The 16,205-nt window shown below is 42.8% G+C and overlaps 1 protein-coding gene across 1 annotated transcript in view; it reads right to left on the reverse strand.

Moving 5' to 3' along the window:
- LMTK2 (lemur tyrosine kinase 2) overlaps window positions 1-16,205 on the reverse strand; it is an 86,123-nt gene that overhangs the window by 50,926 nt on the left and 18,992 nt on the right. The window contains exon 2 of the mRNA XM_038763950.1: window positions 1,506-1,630. Within this exon, the coding sequence (XP_038619878.1) occupies window positions 1,506-1,630 (125 nt within the window). The remainder of the gene's footprint in view (window positions 1-1,505; window positions 1,631-16,205) is intronic.

Consider the following 16,205-nt stretch of genomic DNA (forward strand, 5'->3'; position numbering starts at 1 on the left):
ACACGCTAGTATTCCGGATTGGACACAAAGGACTAGCAGTGAAGATGAGCGATTCATTATTCAAACAAGGAATGAAAAGTATTTTTACAGAGCAGAAAAGTTTTATAAGCGAGTCCTTCTTTCAGCTACAAAGACGTTCCATTGCCGGTGACGGTTTTGAAGTAGAGGAGAGAAGATACACAGAAACAAGAAGAAAGGAGGTATGTTTAGCAACAATAATATTTATTGAGTGCCTAATGTGAGCAGAGCTAAGCACTTGGGAGAATATAATAGAGCTAATAGACAAGAACCCTTGTCAGTCAGTCAGTCAGTCATATATACTGAGTGCTTACTGTGTGCAACGCACTGTACTAAGTGCTTGGGAGAGCTTAGTACAGTGCTCTGCACACAGTAAGCGCTCAATAAATACAACTGAATGAATGAATGAGAGTACAATGTAACATACACATTCCCTATCCACAATGAGCTTACAGTCTAGAGGTGTTTACACCCTAGCATTTAGTGTAACACACAGATCCAACATAAAAAGCTTGCAGGAATGCCAAAAACAAACGATTCTGAGATAGATCAGAGGGAGACTGACATTAAGAATTAACACTGATCAGACCTGACCTATGTCCCTAAATGATACTGCTCTAGAAACAGCAACATTGCTGGTGTTTTCCTTAAAGTCTTTATCCCTTGCCTTTCTCCTCATTTGCCATCACTGAAGAGTATACTCAGACCGTAACTCGGTTTCCCCGCTGTAAGTTTTGCCTTCTGACAAAATTAGGAGAATGGGAATCCTTCAACAAACCCCAGTCAGACTAGAAGGTAGTTCTAGTAGTTAATCAAATCCTTACCTTGATGTCTTAATTAAAAGGAACCTTCTTCACTCAAAAATGAGGAGGGCATATACTCTGAACTGGTGGCCCTCAGTGTGAACACAGTAAGCACTCAATAAATATCACTGATCAACTGAAGGATTGTTGGCAGCATCTCAAATTGCAGCGCACTACTCGTTGGGGAATCTTAGATGCATGCTCCATCAGGACACCACAAAATTTTTCAGAAGCGGGACAATATGCCGGCAGTGAGCAATAGGTGGAGTTGACATCTTGGTCCCCTTCCACCCCTTTACAGCTCCAAGAGATGAGTCTGGGAATGGCTAGGTACAGTTGCCTATCCACCCAAAGAGCTGAAAGGACAAAACAATTACACAAGCCTTTGTCCCATGGGGCTGGTCCCACAAAATACAATGGTCTTTAAAAATATACCTCTTTATAAAGATCAATGTGCTAAATCAAGATTGCAAGAAGTACTTTGCCAATCAACTTTTTCACCAATTTAACATCTTCCCCCAAAAGTTAACTAAATGACTCATTAAAAATTCTTTATTCCTTTAGGAGGAAAACCACCACGAATATGATGCTTTGTAGGATTGTTTTATACAGTTTCGGTGAAAAAGCCATTAGAGAATTCCTCTTGAGGAGTCTAATTTGATTGTTTCTATCTTGAATGCTCACCTTGAAGTCTATTTCGGGATCTTTGCAGCAGGATACGCAGTTCACAATCAACACTACCAATGCTAACAAACTGCAAACGGTCAGAATCACAAACGAGAAGGAAACTTCAGCAGCAGCTATTTCCCCTAGGAAGAGAAAGATAAACAGAGGTTAGGGACAATACAGTCAACATTTCCATTCAACTTTAACATATTTACATTTCTCTCCAGACATGAATGACATCAGGTGGTCAATGATCACTAAGGAGAGGCAACTTTCTATTACTCCTTACTAGAAATCCTTCATCAGCTTCCTTTGAGCAACAGGCCCTACTTAACTGGTTGCATTTTTCAAGTCTCATTTGACCTTTGAACTGAAATGGGATGCCTTAATGACTCAGCCGCTGCTGCATTCCCTTTGATTCTAATTTTGCTTGCTCTTTGTATATACTCTACACAATTCACAAATAATGGAAAATGAAATACTGACTATGAGGTATGTTTGGCTTTCTTTCAAAAGTAGAATGTCCATACGTGGACAATGAAATCTACAAAAATACACCACTAGGACAAAGCAAGCCAGTTAAAAGATCAACTTCAGTAAAGCAAATGATCACAAAGCTAAAAAATATCATCCAGGATCATCTGGCACACACTAATGATTACTTTGTTCACAGCAACACAAGTCTGCTGGCCAGGACATGGAACAAACTTATGCAGCTGTCACATCTGCAAACTGAAAGGGGGAATCACGCAAACCATGATGCCAAAGTAAGGGACACAGGCACAGTGAACTTAAAACAACGGTGGATTATAAAGAGACCACTACAGCAGGTACACTAGCCTGGCATTCAGCAACCGAATGATGGGTTGCTGTCCTTGAGTAAAAAGTCTGAAAATACTGGGATACCAAGCGGCACTCTTGAAAATGGAAACAAGCTCCGAGTCAAGCCACAATTTCCACAGTAAGGACCTATCTCTAAGTGCCAAAGACTCAGCAGGATGCACTCATCTCCCATCGGTCTTCATAGACATCTTGACTGTAAACTCGTTGTGGGCAGGGAACGTGTCTGCTAATTCTGCTGCATTATACTCTCCCGAGTGCTCAGTACAGTGCTCAATAGTAAGTGCTAAATAAATACCACTGACTGATGGATTGATGACATACTTATGCATCTTGCTCTCCATCGCTTCATCTTCAAAAATAAAGGGCAGATACATATACCCTGAATTTATTGAGTGTCACTGTTCTCATTATATTCCTGGGAGGTGGGGAGAGGCAGGCATTATCAGCTCCATTTTATAGACAAAGAATTGAAGCTCCGATAAATTACAGTAATTAGTTCAAGGTCACACAGCACGTCAGGGGCAGAGTTAATTTCGAGACTCCAGGCCTATATCGGGTCCACTAGATCTCTGGAACCTCTCTGCTAATTCTGTTGTATCGTGCTCTCCCAAGTGCTCAGTACAGAGCTCTTTACAAAGTAAGTGCTCAGTGAATACCATTAATTGATTGACTGCTCACTATCCTTCAACAGGTGGCAGGAATATATACAACCACAAAAGACTGTTATAGTCAGTTCCCCAATAACAACTGGGTTATGTTCCTGAAAAATCCCACATAAAGGAAAAATGTAATATATCAAAAGCTCTTATTAAGCCCTTACTGTGAACAGAAAGCCCTATACAAAACACTTGGGAGAATTCAACAGAATTAGTAGACATGACTACTGCTTTCAAGGAGCTTGCCTATCCTTGCCATTGCTGTGTTCATGCTCACAACCAGTTCATCCAGTACGACATTCTATCCGGATAGGCGGGCATTGTTGGAAGCACCTATCCACATTTCCCAGGTGTTCTATCCAGAATGCATAATAACAGCACACATATTTGGTAGAACTGATGGCGTTTATATACTCAAAGCCCTCCACAAAAGAAGTTCCACAAATATCCCATTTAATCTCCAAACCTTCCCTTGATGCACAAATTGGGAAGCAGCGTGGCTCAGTGGAAAGAGCCCGGGCTTTGGAGTCAGAGGTTATGGGTTCAAATCCCGGCTCCGCCACTTGTCAGCTGTGTGACTTTGGGCAAGTCGCTTCACTTCTCTGTGCCTCAGTTCCCTCATCCGTAAAATGGGGATTGAGACTGTGAGCCCCCCGTGGGACAACCTGATCACCTTGTAACCTCCCCAGCGCTTAGAACAGTGCTTTGCACATAGTAAGCGCTTAATAAATGCCATAAAAAAACTGTTGCCCTCAACGCCGCCCTCTTTACTGAACTCATCTCACTCACTCCCTTATCCCTTCCTTAATAATAATAATAATGATGGTATTTATTAAGCGCTTACTATGTGCAAAGCACTGTTCTAAGCGCTGGGGGGATACAAGGTGAACAGTTTGTCCCACGTGGGGCTCACAGGCTTCATCCCCATTTTACAGATGAGGTAACTGAGGCACAGAGAAGTGAAGTGACTTGCCCCAAATCACACAGCTGACAATTGGCGGAGCCGGGATTTGAACCCATGACCTCTGACTCCCAAGCCTGTGCTCTTTCCACTGAGCCATGCTGCTTTTCCTTGATCTCATACCACTGATCCACAGCCCTGGACTACCTCCACAGACCCCTTACTTCGCTCTTGCGCATGAGCCCCAGAGCGCTGATGGCAGAAATCCAGCTATTGAGAAGAAGCGTTGGCTTAATGGAAAGAGCATGAGTCTGGGTGTCACAAGGCCTGGGTTCTAATCCCAGCTCTGCCACTTGCTTAGCTGGGTGACCTTGGGAAAGTCAATTAACTTCTCTGTGCCTCAGTTACATCATCTGTAAAATGGGGATTAAAGCTGTGAGCCCCATGTCGGACATGAAAACTGTGTCCAACATGATTACCTTGTATCTACCCCAGCACTTAGTACAATCCCTGTCATACAGTCCCTTAACAAATACCATTAAATTCATTTTTTTTAAAAAAAGGTTTACTTTGTCCATCACAACCTTACCCTTGCCTGCTTCAACTCTGCCCCCCAACCAGTTGGGCAACACTACTCCTTCATCCTTATTAATTCCCATGACTATTGCCCTCGCTAGCCATTTCAGGCATTTAACCTCTAACCCCCTGTCCTCCAGCCCATCCGCTGTCCCTAATGACACAGCCACATACTTTGAGAAAATTGAAACGATCAGATATGATCTCCTTAAAAACTTCCCCTGGTCCTCTCTGTTGCCTCCCTCCTCCTGCCCCTTCTTCGACTCTCCCATCTTTTCCAGCAGTATCTCAAGAGGAGATCTGACTCCCCTCAAAATCCATCCCTTCTATCTGCGCCTCTGCCCCTGTCCTTCGCACCTTATCAAAACAATTGCCCCTTCTGTTCTTCCCTCCCTGATGATCACCGTCTTCAACTCTTCACACTCCAATAGCTTTTTCCCAACTTTCAAACATCCTCATGTAACCCTTATCCTAACTGCGCCCCCCAACTGGTTCCTCCAGTTTTTATCCCACCTCCCTACCACCATTCCTCTCCAAACCCCTTGAGGGGGATTCTATACACCCACTGTTTCCACTTTTCCTTCAATTCTCTTCTAGACCCCCTCCACTCCATGGAAACTGCTCTCTCAAAGGTCACCAATGATGACCTTCTTGCCAAATCCAACAGCCTCTACTCCATCCCAATCCTCATCGACCTCTGAGCTGCCTCTGACACTGTGGATCATCCTCTTTTCCTGGAAACACTATCCAACCTTGGCTTCACTGACACTGTCTTCTCCTGGTTTCCCTCTTACCCCTCTGACTACTCATTCTCAGTCTCCTTCACGGGCTCCTCCTCTACCTCCCGCTCCCTTACTGTGGGAGTCCCTCAAGGCTCAGTTCTGGGACCCCCTTCATTCTCCATTTGCATTCAATTCCCTTTGAGAACTCATTCACTCCTAAGGCTTCAACTACCGTCTCTATGCGGATGATTCCCAAATCTACATCTCCAGCCCTGATCTTTTTCCTCTGCAGTCTCATCTTTTAGACTGTGAGCCCTTTTAGACTGTAAGCCCACTGCTGGGTAGGGACTGTCTCTATATGTTACCAACTTGTACTTCCCAAGTGCTTAGTACAGTGCTCTGCACACAGTAAGCGCTCAATAAATACGATTGATGATGATGATATTTCCTCCCATCTTCAGGACATCTCTATTTGGATATCCAACCGACACCTCAAACTTAATATGCCCCAAACAACTCATCTTCCCACTTAAACTGCGTCCTCCCCCTGACCTTACCACCACTAAAGAAAGCACCACCATCCTTCCAGTCTCACAACCTTTAACCCTGACATTATCCTCAAATCTTCTCTCTTTTTCAACCCACATATTCAATCGGGCACGAAATCCTGTCAGTTCCAACTTTACAACATCGCCCAAATCCACCCTTTCCTCTCCATCCAAACTGCTACCACATTAATCCAAGCAGTTAAACCTATCCTGTCTTGATTTTTGTATCAGCCTCCTTGCTGACCTCTCTGCTCCTGTCTCTCCCCACTCCAGTCCATACTTCATTCTGTTGTACAGATCATTTTTCTACAAAACCATTCAGGCCATGTTTCCCCACTCCTCAAGAACCTCTGGTGGTTGCCCATCCACCTCCGCATCTAACAGAAACTCCATACCAGTGGCTTTAAAGCACTCAATCACCTTGCCCCCCACCTCCTACCTACCTCACTGCTTTCCTTCTATAACCCAGCCTGCACACTTTGCTCTTCTAATGCCAACCTAGTCACTCTACCTCAGTCTCTTCTATCTCACCTCTGACCCCTTTTTTATGTCCTGTTTCTGGTCTGGAACTCCCCTACCCTTCATGTCCAACTGACCATTACTCTCCCCGCTTTCAAGGCCTTATTAAAACCACATCTACTCCAAGAGGCCTTCCCAAACTCTTTTTCTCTACTCCCTCTCCCTTATGTCATCCTTACACTTGGATTTGCACCCTTTATTCACACAGCACTTATGTACATAGTTGTAATTTATTTATATTAATGTCTGTCTCCTCTGTCATACTGTACTTTCCCAAGTGTTTGGTACAGTGCTCTGCACCCAGTAACTGCTCAAATAAATATGACTGGCTGATGCCAGAAGTTTTCTGGCTAACCCATTCCAATGCCTTTTAACCCTCATGGATAATCAATGATATTTATTTATTGAGTACTTTCTGTAAGCAGAACACTTGGGAGAGGAAAATACAACAGAGTTGGGGGATACGTTCCTTGCCCATCAGGAGCTAAATGTCTAGAGGGACAGAAAGATATTCCTTATGTCTTTATTGAATAATTAGCCAAAATTATCACGCAGTGGGTATGAATATATTAATGACCTCACATGGCAAGTGGAAAAGTGTGAAAAGAGAAGATGGTTAAAAAGCGGATATGACTAGAAATCATTTTTTCTTCCTCTTTCCAAACTACGTTATTGGTGGGACCTGTGCTTTTTGATGGGGTTATCTCTTTTGGGGAGTTTGAACAATTTTACCAATAGTTGTCTTAAAAATATAACACATTATCTCAAATACATTAAACAACTTAAATCTTGATGATCTAACATGACCAAAAATCTTTCCACTACTGGCATTCTGACTGTCCCCCACATCCAAACTCCAAAGATTCACTGATGCTAAATTTTCCTCCTCCATTCTTTTTGTTCTCAACAGACTAATTCCAAAAATATCATTCCAATAATGTTTCACACCGTCATTGAAAAATTTACTTGAATGACGTGCAATATGTGAGATGCTCCATTTATCTGGGTCATCTGTATATGAGGCGGGTTAAACATTTCAGACGACTCTTCTAATAAGTCCATAAATCAATGGTTTGCACATTTTTATGCGCAGCCCAGGGCTACTGAATTTTCATTTTGAGCACAGAGGCAAGATGGGGGAGGACTTTTTGAGGGGACAGGGAAGAAGGAGAAGGAGAAAAGAGAAGCAAGAAGGAAGAAATAAGAAGGGTGGGCTAGTGGATAGAGCACAGTCCCGTAGTCAGAAGAACCTGAGTTCTAATCCTGACTCCACCATTTGTCTTCTGTGTGGCCTTAGGCAAGTCCCTTCACTTCTCTGTGCCTCAGTGGGACATGGACTGTGTCCAATCTGATCACCTTGTATCTACCCTAGCGCTTAGAACAGTGCCTGGTATACAGCAAACACTTAGATACCATAAAAAACGCTTAAATTTTGGGATTTTAAGATTTATCTGACTACATCTATAATAGGGAGGGATAGGAAAGACAGGCAATTTCTCTAGTAATTTGAATCCAAAATAATTGGGAATTTCTAGGTTACTGCACACCCAAAATTTCATCTAGTAATGAATAAAGTGTAAACTACACAAAATATACCCTGAACAAAATACATTCCTAGAAATTTTAATTTGGTATTTATTATTCTTTTCCCCATACACAAACTAATAATGAAATACCTGCCTCTCCTCAGCCCAATTTGTCAGGAGGATTTCATTAAGCTTAATAAATAATTTCAAGAACTCTCAAAAGTGGGCATATATTTACCATTTTACAGAGTGTTTGAATAATGACTCATTAATCTAACCAAGGGCACCACCCCAAAGTCCTGACTCCTAATTGCTTAGTTTAAGCATTACTCAACCCTTCATCGAAAAACCTAGTTAGTAGGTTGTCTGAGCCATGAGATAGTGGATAACTCATCAGTGAATTACCTGTCAGCCAATTTTGTCTCACACTGAATAAAGAAATGCATTTAGACGCTGGTTCCAGGGTTAACAGAATAAAGGAAACCCTCTTCAGGTTTCACTAAGAAAGTGCTTCATTAAACACTTCACCAATAAATGGAATATTAGAGGCAAATGGGTAAAACTGTCATTCTATACCTTATTTCAGGCCTATTCTTAATGAATATATATATAAGCTTTCCTAGTTCAGCAGGAATGTACACATACGTGTCTAAACTTGACTTCCTCTGACTAAAAGGAAATGGAAGTCATTCCACATGATGCACAGACAGTTCTGTTGTCTAAAAATTCTGCTGATCCTCTTTTCATCAACATCACTTAGCCTTTATTGATTATCTACTGGGTTCAGTGCTGGACGAAAGAGGACACAGAGTTGACCCAAGGCCTAGCCCTAACAAGATTGCTTAGTACAGTGCTCTGCACACAGTAAGCGTTCAATAAATATGATTGAATGAAAGAAACCACGTTGGCTAAAGAACCACTGCTGCCTGTCCTAAGACAACCAGGGTTTGGTAGGAGTTCCTGCCAGGGTAAAGTACTATCCCAGAGTTGAGGGAGACCCCAACAAATCCCTACACACACGCACACCTCCCAAACCCACCAGCCAAGTCTAGGATTTCCAACTTGTCTGCTTCCCTCCTTTAATTCTAGGTGGGATCCCTGGGTTGGAGTATGGGTGGTGGCATCAATCAATGGTATTTACTGAGCATAACACTGTACTAAGCACTCTACCAACTCTGTTGTATTGTACTCTCCCAAGTGTTGGGTACTGTGTACTCTGCACAAAGTGCTCAAGAAATACCACAGATTGATCGACCGATTGGGAGAGCACAATACGACAGAGTTGGTAGAGGGCACGTTCCTGCCCACAATGAGCTTACAGTCTCCAGAGGGAGACAGACCTTAAAATAAATTACAGATTTGCACACAAGGGCTGAAGGGTGGAGGGTGTGGTGAATATCGGGTGATTAAACAGTACACATCCGAGTGCATACGTGACGCACCAGGGAGTAGAGGAAATGAGGGATTAGCTAGAGGAGGCCCCTTGGAGATGTGATTTCAGTATGGCTTTGAAAGTCAGTCATACAAGACAGGGGAGAGAGTTCCAGGCCAGAGGGAGGATGTGGGTAAGGGGTCGGCAGAAAGATAGATGAGATCGAGGTACAGTGAGTGGGTTAGCATTAGAGGAGCAAAGTGTATGGGCTGGGTTGGAGGAAGAGAGCAGCAAGGTAAAGTACGAGGGGGCAAGGTAACTGAGTGCTATAAGCTCATGGTAAGGTGTTTCCGTTTGATGCTGAGGTGGATGGGCAACTACTGGAGGTTCTTGAGGCGAAGGGAAGCATGGACTGAACAGTTTTTTAGAAAAATAATCCATCATCATCAATCGTATTTATTGAGCGCTTACTATGTGCAGAGCACTGTACTAAGCGCTTGGGAAGTACAAATTGGCAACATATAGAGACAGTCCCTACCCAACAGTGGGCTCACAGTCTAAAAAAATCCAGGCAGCAAAGTAAGGAGTGGAGTGGTTGGAGGCACTGACTGGAGGCCAGATACACCTCACTCAGGAGAGAAGTCATCATGACACTGGGATCTCACGTCAGACCCCACGATAAACCCAACCTGCTCCTGACTGGATACATTCTGATTAGGCATTTTGCAACTACAAAGAAATATAGAACAGGATTGCAGCAGTCATTCTGTAAGAGGGAATACAGATAATAAGAAATGTCATTACTATGTTCTGATTTCTGACAGCTCAGTAAACGCTGACAGAGAAGGTGACAAAGGTGGGGAAAAATGCTGCCCCAAGCTCGAAATGATTAAAACAAACAAAATCCAGATCTTTGAACACTTTAATCTGATGACTAGGTTAAAAGGCCAGAGAAAATTACTTTATAAAAAAGGTCAGGAATTAAGTTATACGATTATTTATGAAACACAATCATTTCTACTCAAATTTACTACTGGGATTGAAATTCTCTAACTCAAAATTACCAGAAATTACTTCTTAAGCAATCAAAGATTATTCAGAACAAACCTTGAATATTTGTGAGTCGAAAATTATTAGTCACTGCTAACAAAAAGAACACTTGCTAATGAATTTTTTAAAAATTAGATAGCCTTTCCCCAAAAGATATTGAACTTAAGAGCAGAAAAATAATGTTAAAATTATTTTTATATTTAAATGGGAAGCATGAATTTCTTCACTAATATAATTTAGGATGAAAAAATAAGGAAATGCTGGAGTTACATGTGTTACATCATGCAATACAACCTTCCAAACTTTCAAACATAGTAATCAACTTCATTTCACCCATTCGAAATCTTCGACTTGTTAAAATGAAAAATACAGGATTATGTTTTGAATAAGGTGTTTAGTATGTTCCTGAAGGTAGGATTTTGAAAAACACTCAATTTTGTCAGAACACGTGTTATCACTATGCATTTTGGTTAGAACGTCATCACCATCATCAATGGTATTTGAGCACTTACTATGAGCAGAGCACTGTACTAAGTGCTTGGAAGAGTATAACAGAGTTGGAAGGCACATTCCCTGCCCACAATGAGCTGAATAGTCTAGAGGGGAAGACAGACTAATATAAATAATTTATGGAATATAATTTATAGATATGTACTTAAGTGCTGCCAGGTTGAGGGTGGGGCGAATATTAAATGCTCAAAGGTCGCAGATTGAAGTGCAAAGACAATGTGGAAGACAGAGTGAGTCGGGGAAAAGAGGTAATCGGGGAAGGCCTCTTAGAGGAGATGTGACCTTAATAATGCTTTGAAGATGGGGAGATTGATGGTCTGGTGTGTAGAGAGGGAGCTCCAGGCTAGGAGGAGGATGTGGAAAAGCACTTTGTACAGTGCTTTGCACACAGTAAGTGCTCAATAAATACGACTGAATGAATGAATGAATGAATGAATGGAAATGGGGTCAGCAACAAGATAGACGAGATCGGGGCACAGCAAAAAAGCTAGTGCTACAGGACCGAAGTATGGGGGCTGGGCTGTAGTAGATCAACAAGGTGAAGTACAAAGGGGCGAGCTGATTGAGTGCTTTAAAGCTGACGGTAAGGAGTTGGATGGTGAGGTGGCTGGACAACCTTTAGAGGTGCTTGAAGAGAGGGGAGACATGGACTGAATTGTTTTTAGACATATGAGCTGTGCGGCAGAGTGAAGTATGGACTGGAGTTGGGAGAGACAGGAGGCAGGGAGGAAGGACAGTGAGGATGCAGAGGCAGTAGTCAAGGCAGGATCTGATAAGTACTTGACATGACAATCAAATTAGGGATTTTTTCTCCAGCCACACGGGCCTGTCAAGATACAATGCAGGGTGGATGTCAGGAAAAATGGTTGTGCATACGTGCGCAGGACTGGACCAGAGTGAGTCTATAATACAATCATTCTGAGGACACTATCATTGTAAGAAAGGATTTACAAAGAGTTACCAGAAAAAAAGAAGAAAAAAAAGATACTAAGACGTATTACTCAAAATGGGAATCCAGGACAGAAGAAAGTTCTGGGGAACTGGAAGGAGAGAGGAAAGGATGAGTACGGCAACTGAACGAGAGCTCATGCAGATTAGAAGCAGGCAATGGCATCTGGGCACAGTGCTAAGGTAGTCATAGAACTTCAGTAGTTGGAACTCCAGAGTCCTGCATTTCATCTCCTGCATCCTCACTGCCAGTTCTCCTGCACAGAGAATTGCAGGCACTGGCTTTTAGCCAGAGCAATTTAAGCTCAATCCGGTGCAATTTAGATTGATTGATTGATGGCAACTATAGCCTAGTGTCAAAGAGTACTGAAACATTCCAGAGAGCAAACAGGGCTTTGAGGCAGGAGGCCTTGGAGGGAGAGAGCCTGGGCCCCAGTTTCCTCATCTGTATAATGGGGATAGGAACACATGCCTTCTCCCTATCTCACAGGGGTGTCATGAAGATAAAATGAGGTGTAACTGATGTCAAAGTACTTTAGAAAAACTAAGCAAAAATGTCCTAGGATTACTGGAATGACAGATTATTGCAATGCACACCAACAACTGCACATGCTCAACTTCTCGCCTCCTGTCCCCACCAGAAGGCCCCAAAAGGCCTGTTCAAAACGAAAAAGGGTGCAGGTTGAGAATGTGCCTCAACCTGGGGGATTGGCTCAGGCCACGCACCTCTACTTCCCAGTCGAAAGGATCCTACAGACATCAGGACAGCTCCAGGGTCCCAATCAAACTTACTCTAGGGAAAGGCCTGGCATCCATTACTCTCCAAAGTTTCCTTAAAACTGACCCCACCTCTCAAGGCAACCCTGAAACCTATACAATCACCCAAACATTTGGACTAGGAACAAGGCTGGATTAAGCAGTGTGGCTTAGTGGAAAGAGCATGGGCTTGGGAGTCAGAGGTTGTGGGTTCTAATCCTGGCTCCGCCATTTGTCAGCTGCATGACTTTGGGCAAGTCACTTCACTTCTCTGGGCCTCAGTTACCTCTTCTGTAAAATGGGGATTAAGACCGGGAGCCCCACGTGGGACAACCTGATTACCTTGTATCTACCCCAGCGCTTAGAACAGTGCTTGGCGCATACTAAGCGCTTAACAAATACCATCATTATTATTAACCAGGGCCTGACCGAGCTTCAGCCTGGGGCCTCCCTGAAAGTTATACCTCCCTCTTGACCATACCAACATAGCTGCATCTTGGGGAATTATTTTCTTTCATTATATACACTTCATTACATACACTTATACTCAGCCACTTCCCCTACTTGTAATTTATTTTAATGTCTGTCTCCCCTGTAAACTCTTTATGGGCAGGGATCTTATCTACCCAACTCTATTGTATTATCCTTTTCCAAGAACTTGGTGCAGTGCTCTGCACACAGTAAGCACTTAATAAATACAACTGATTGATTCCAAAACAGCCCCCCGTAAGGCAGGACACAGCGGCATGCCTGACTTTTAAAGGTGACTTTGCCCTTTCAATTGCAGGAAATGGGCAGCATGAGAGAAGAGCCTACGTATCTTGGGGTTACTTCTTCAAAATCCGGCCGGCCATCGTATTTATTGAGCGCTTACTGTGTGCAGAACACTGTACTAAGTGCTTGGGAAGTACAAGTTGGGAACATATAGAGATGGTCCCTACCCAAAAGCGGGCTCACAGTCTAGAAGGGGGAGACAGACAACCAAACAAAACATATTAACAAAATAAAATAAATAGAATAAATATGTACAAACAAATACCACCATTATTACCCTCTGCACCAAAGTTGGCCATTCCTCTCTGCAAAATCCAAATCTGTTCCTCCTCCTCAGCCCAGCGGCAGGGGGGCAGAGGATCAGGTAATTATTAACATAAAGGGGTGCTAACCACCCTCCCTACTAGCTCTTTATCTCAGTGCCTCCTGGAGGAATTTTGTTTATGTCTTGACTGAGGAAGGTCATTAAGGAGATAGTGAACACAGAAGGGGAAAATGTAGGTTGGATGTTTAAGAGGCAGTTTAGGGACTGGGTGAAATGGAAAGTCAGAACTCTCTGGGGAGCAGAGGGGAGTTCGGCATGCGCGCATGTGTGTGTGACTCATGGGGTACAACCCTGTTGCAGGGTGTCACTAAGTCTGAGGGAAGAAAGGGACTCCCCACCACACCTGTTCCTCCTTCACCAAGCAGCCACGTTGGCTTTTAGAAGGCACAGGATGCAGAGTGGAGTGGGAGAGAGGAGAAGAGGCACATCAGGAAACACCCTTCCATCCCAGTTGACCTTCCTTTAATGTTACTGACTCCTGTTCCTCCCCCCATCCAGATGAAAGGTCACCTGGGTCCAGCTGCTGAAGCCGCCCACAGCTCCCTTACACCTCTGCCAACCACTCTGGATGGGGTCTCGATAATGATGTCATCGGGGATTACACGAGAGGGTATCCCACTAGATAGTCCGGTCCTGGGCTCAGACTTCAGTTCACGTGGCCCTGATTTGGGATGACCCAAGCCCAGTTTAAACTTGTGTCCCATGAACTGTATTGAAGCCAGTGGTCTTCATGGTTCGGGGAGTGAGATGTAAGGTAAACAGGACACTTACCTCACCAATTCTCTTAAATAGGGTACCAAAAAATAAGACAAAAATTGGGCCTGGATCAAAACCAATGCTGCAAAAACTGTGGGTTACCTATCCCTTTGAGACCAACGTCAAAAAGACTGGCAAAAATTAGGCAGTGACAGTATGCTGTCGGGTGATGAAAAAGTGTTCTCCTAGATCAAACGTCAGAAAGTCAAGAAGTGCAGGGGTCACTGGGTTAAAGCATGCCTGAGTCTTACTAGTTTACGCTAATATTAGAAAGGAAAGGGACAATGAAGCAAGCACTAAATATACCCTACTGAGCTCTGCTGCTAATACTGCAAACAGAGACAGAGATGAGTCAGAGATCCCATTAGGCTGATCATCAACAGTTTGGAGAAAGAAAACTGCACCTTGTTCTAATTATTGGCAACGGTGACCAATCTGTACAATAGGTATTTTCAAGGCTTTCCAATTGTTTGTAATGTTAAGGGAAGGTCACGTATTTGTTGGTTCGACAGACGTAATGAGAACTTATTCTGAATGTATTTGAAGTTGCTCATCACTTAGCTGGTTAAGGTTTTTCACTGCATTCTGCAACAAAAGAACATTTGGAGCCAAATCGCAGTGGCTCTAATATTGGTTAGTTCCAATTTTTAAAACATCAGAGGAAGAGGGATATGTGACTGCAACTACTAAAATGCTAATAGTATTTTCCACCAGAGCAACTGGAAGTACCTGAAATCTATTCCCGCCTCCTGGGTTGCTTCCTCTTGGTTCCCAGAAAACAGATTAGGTAATGATCACTCACCTTCCATAAAGTCTTCTGCTTTACATTTACAGACATTTGAAGGATAGATTAGTGCCAGAAGCTGGCAAAGGTCTAGTAAAAATTAAGAGAATTCTCAATCATCATGGGCAAAAAGGGACCTGGAGAGATCACCCATCTGCCCTTCTCCTAAGCAGCACAACCCCACTGCCTTAGAAAGTCCCCTTTACATTGTTCTTAGAACAGCCACTGGAAGAGATCTCATATATAAAATTTCTGCATTTCATACCCTTTAGTTAGGAAGTCTTCCTAATGTGTAATCTAATCCTTCCTGAGGTAATTTTAAGCCCATCCCATTTTGCCTCCTTATGATTTTTTTCACATCAAATTTATAGCTACATCAGAGAACGGAAATATGATTTGTCTGCTTTATTTATCAACACTAAAAACACACTTGTGAAGCCAATGGGAGGTGAACAATCTCCATCTGGCTCAATTAATCACAGATATTTGGGAAATGACTTTGCCACACTTCATTAGGAAAACCAACGCACCATCAAAAACAACAAATATTTAATTTTGTATTTAAACAAAACAACTGATGTTTGTACTCTGAATAATTTTCTCCTATAACATGTATCATCTCCCAAATCCTCCTCCTTGTTCAGATTTATTCTTCCCTCCAAATAACTCTCCCTATAAAAGTGAAAAGTATAATCTCACAAGGATCCAAGGAGACTGAGAGGTTCCATATCTCTCATATCTATATATTATAAAATTTCATATTAGGCCTTCAAAAATACAAATAAAACATTCATCTTCCCAACTCTAGGAGACAGAGTGATTCTCCCAACATTAAATTTAAAATAAACCCTGCAGGAGATTAATTTAGGGAAAAGGCATAGAAGAGAGAGACAAAAAACTACATCCCTCATCAGCAAGCACTTCGCTTCTCTGGGACTCAATTGCCTCGTCTGGAAAATGGGGATTAAGACTGTGAGGCCCATGGGAGACACGGATTGTGTCCAGCCTGATTACTGTGTACTTACACTAGTGCTTCATACAGTGCCTGCACATAGTAAGCACCTAACAAATACCAGGAAAAACATCCCCAACACTTTAGAGTTTTAATGCAAGAAAATTCCTTGCAGTAGTAAAGGAGGTCCTGGACATAAA

The sequence above is a fragment of the Tachyglossus aculeatus genome, chromosome 21, assembly GCF_015852505.1.
Source record: "Tachyglossus aculeatus isolate mTacAcu1 chromosome 21, mTacAcu1.pri, whole genome shotgun sequence".
NCBI classification, from domain to species: Eukaryota; Metazoa; Chordata; class Mammalia; order Monotremata; family Tachyglossidae; genus Tachyglossus; species Tachyglossus aculeatus.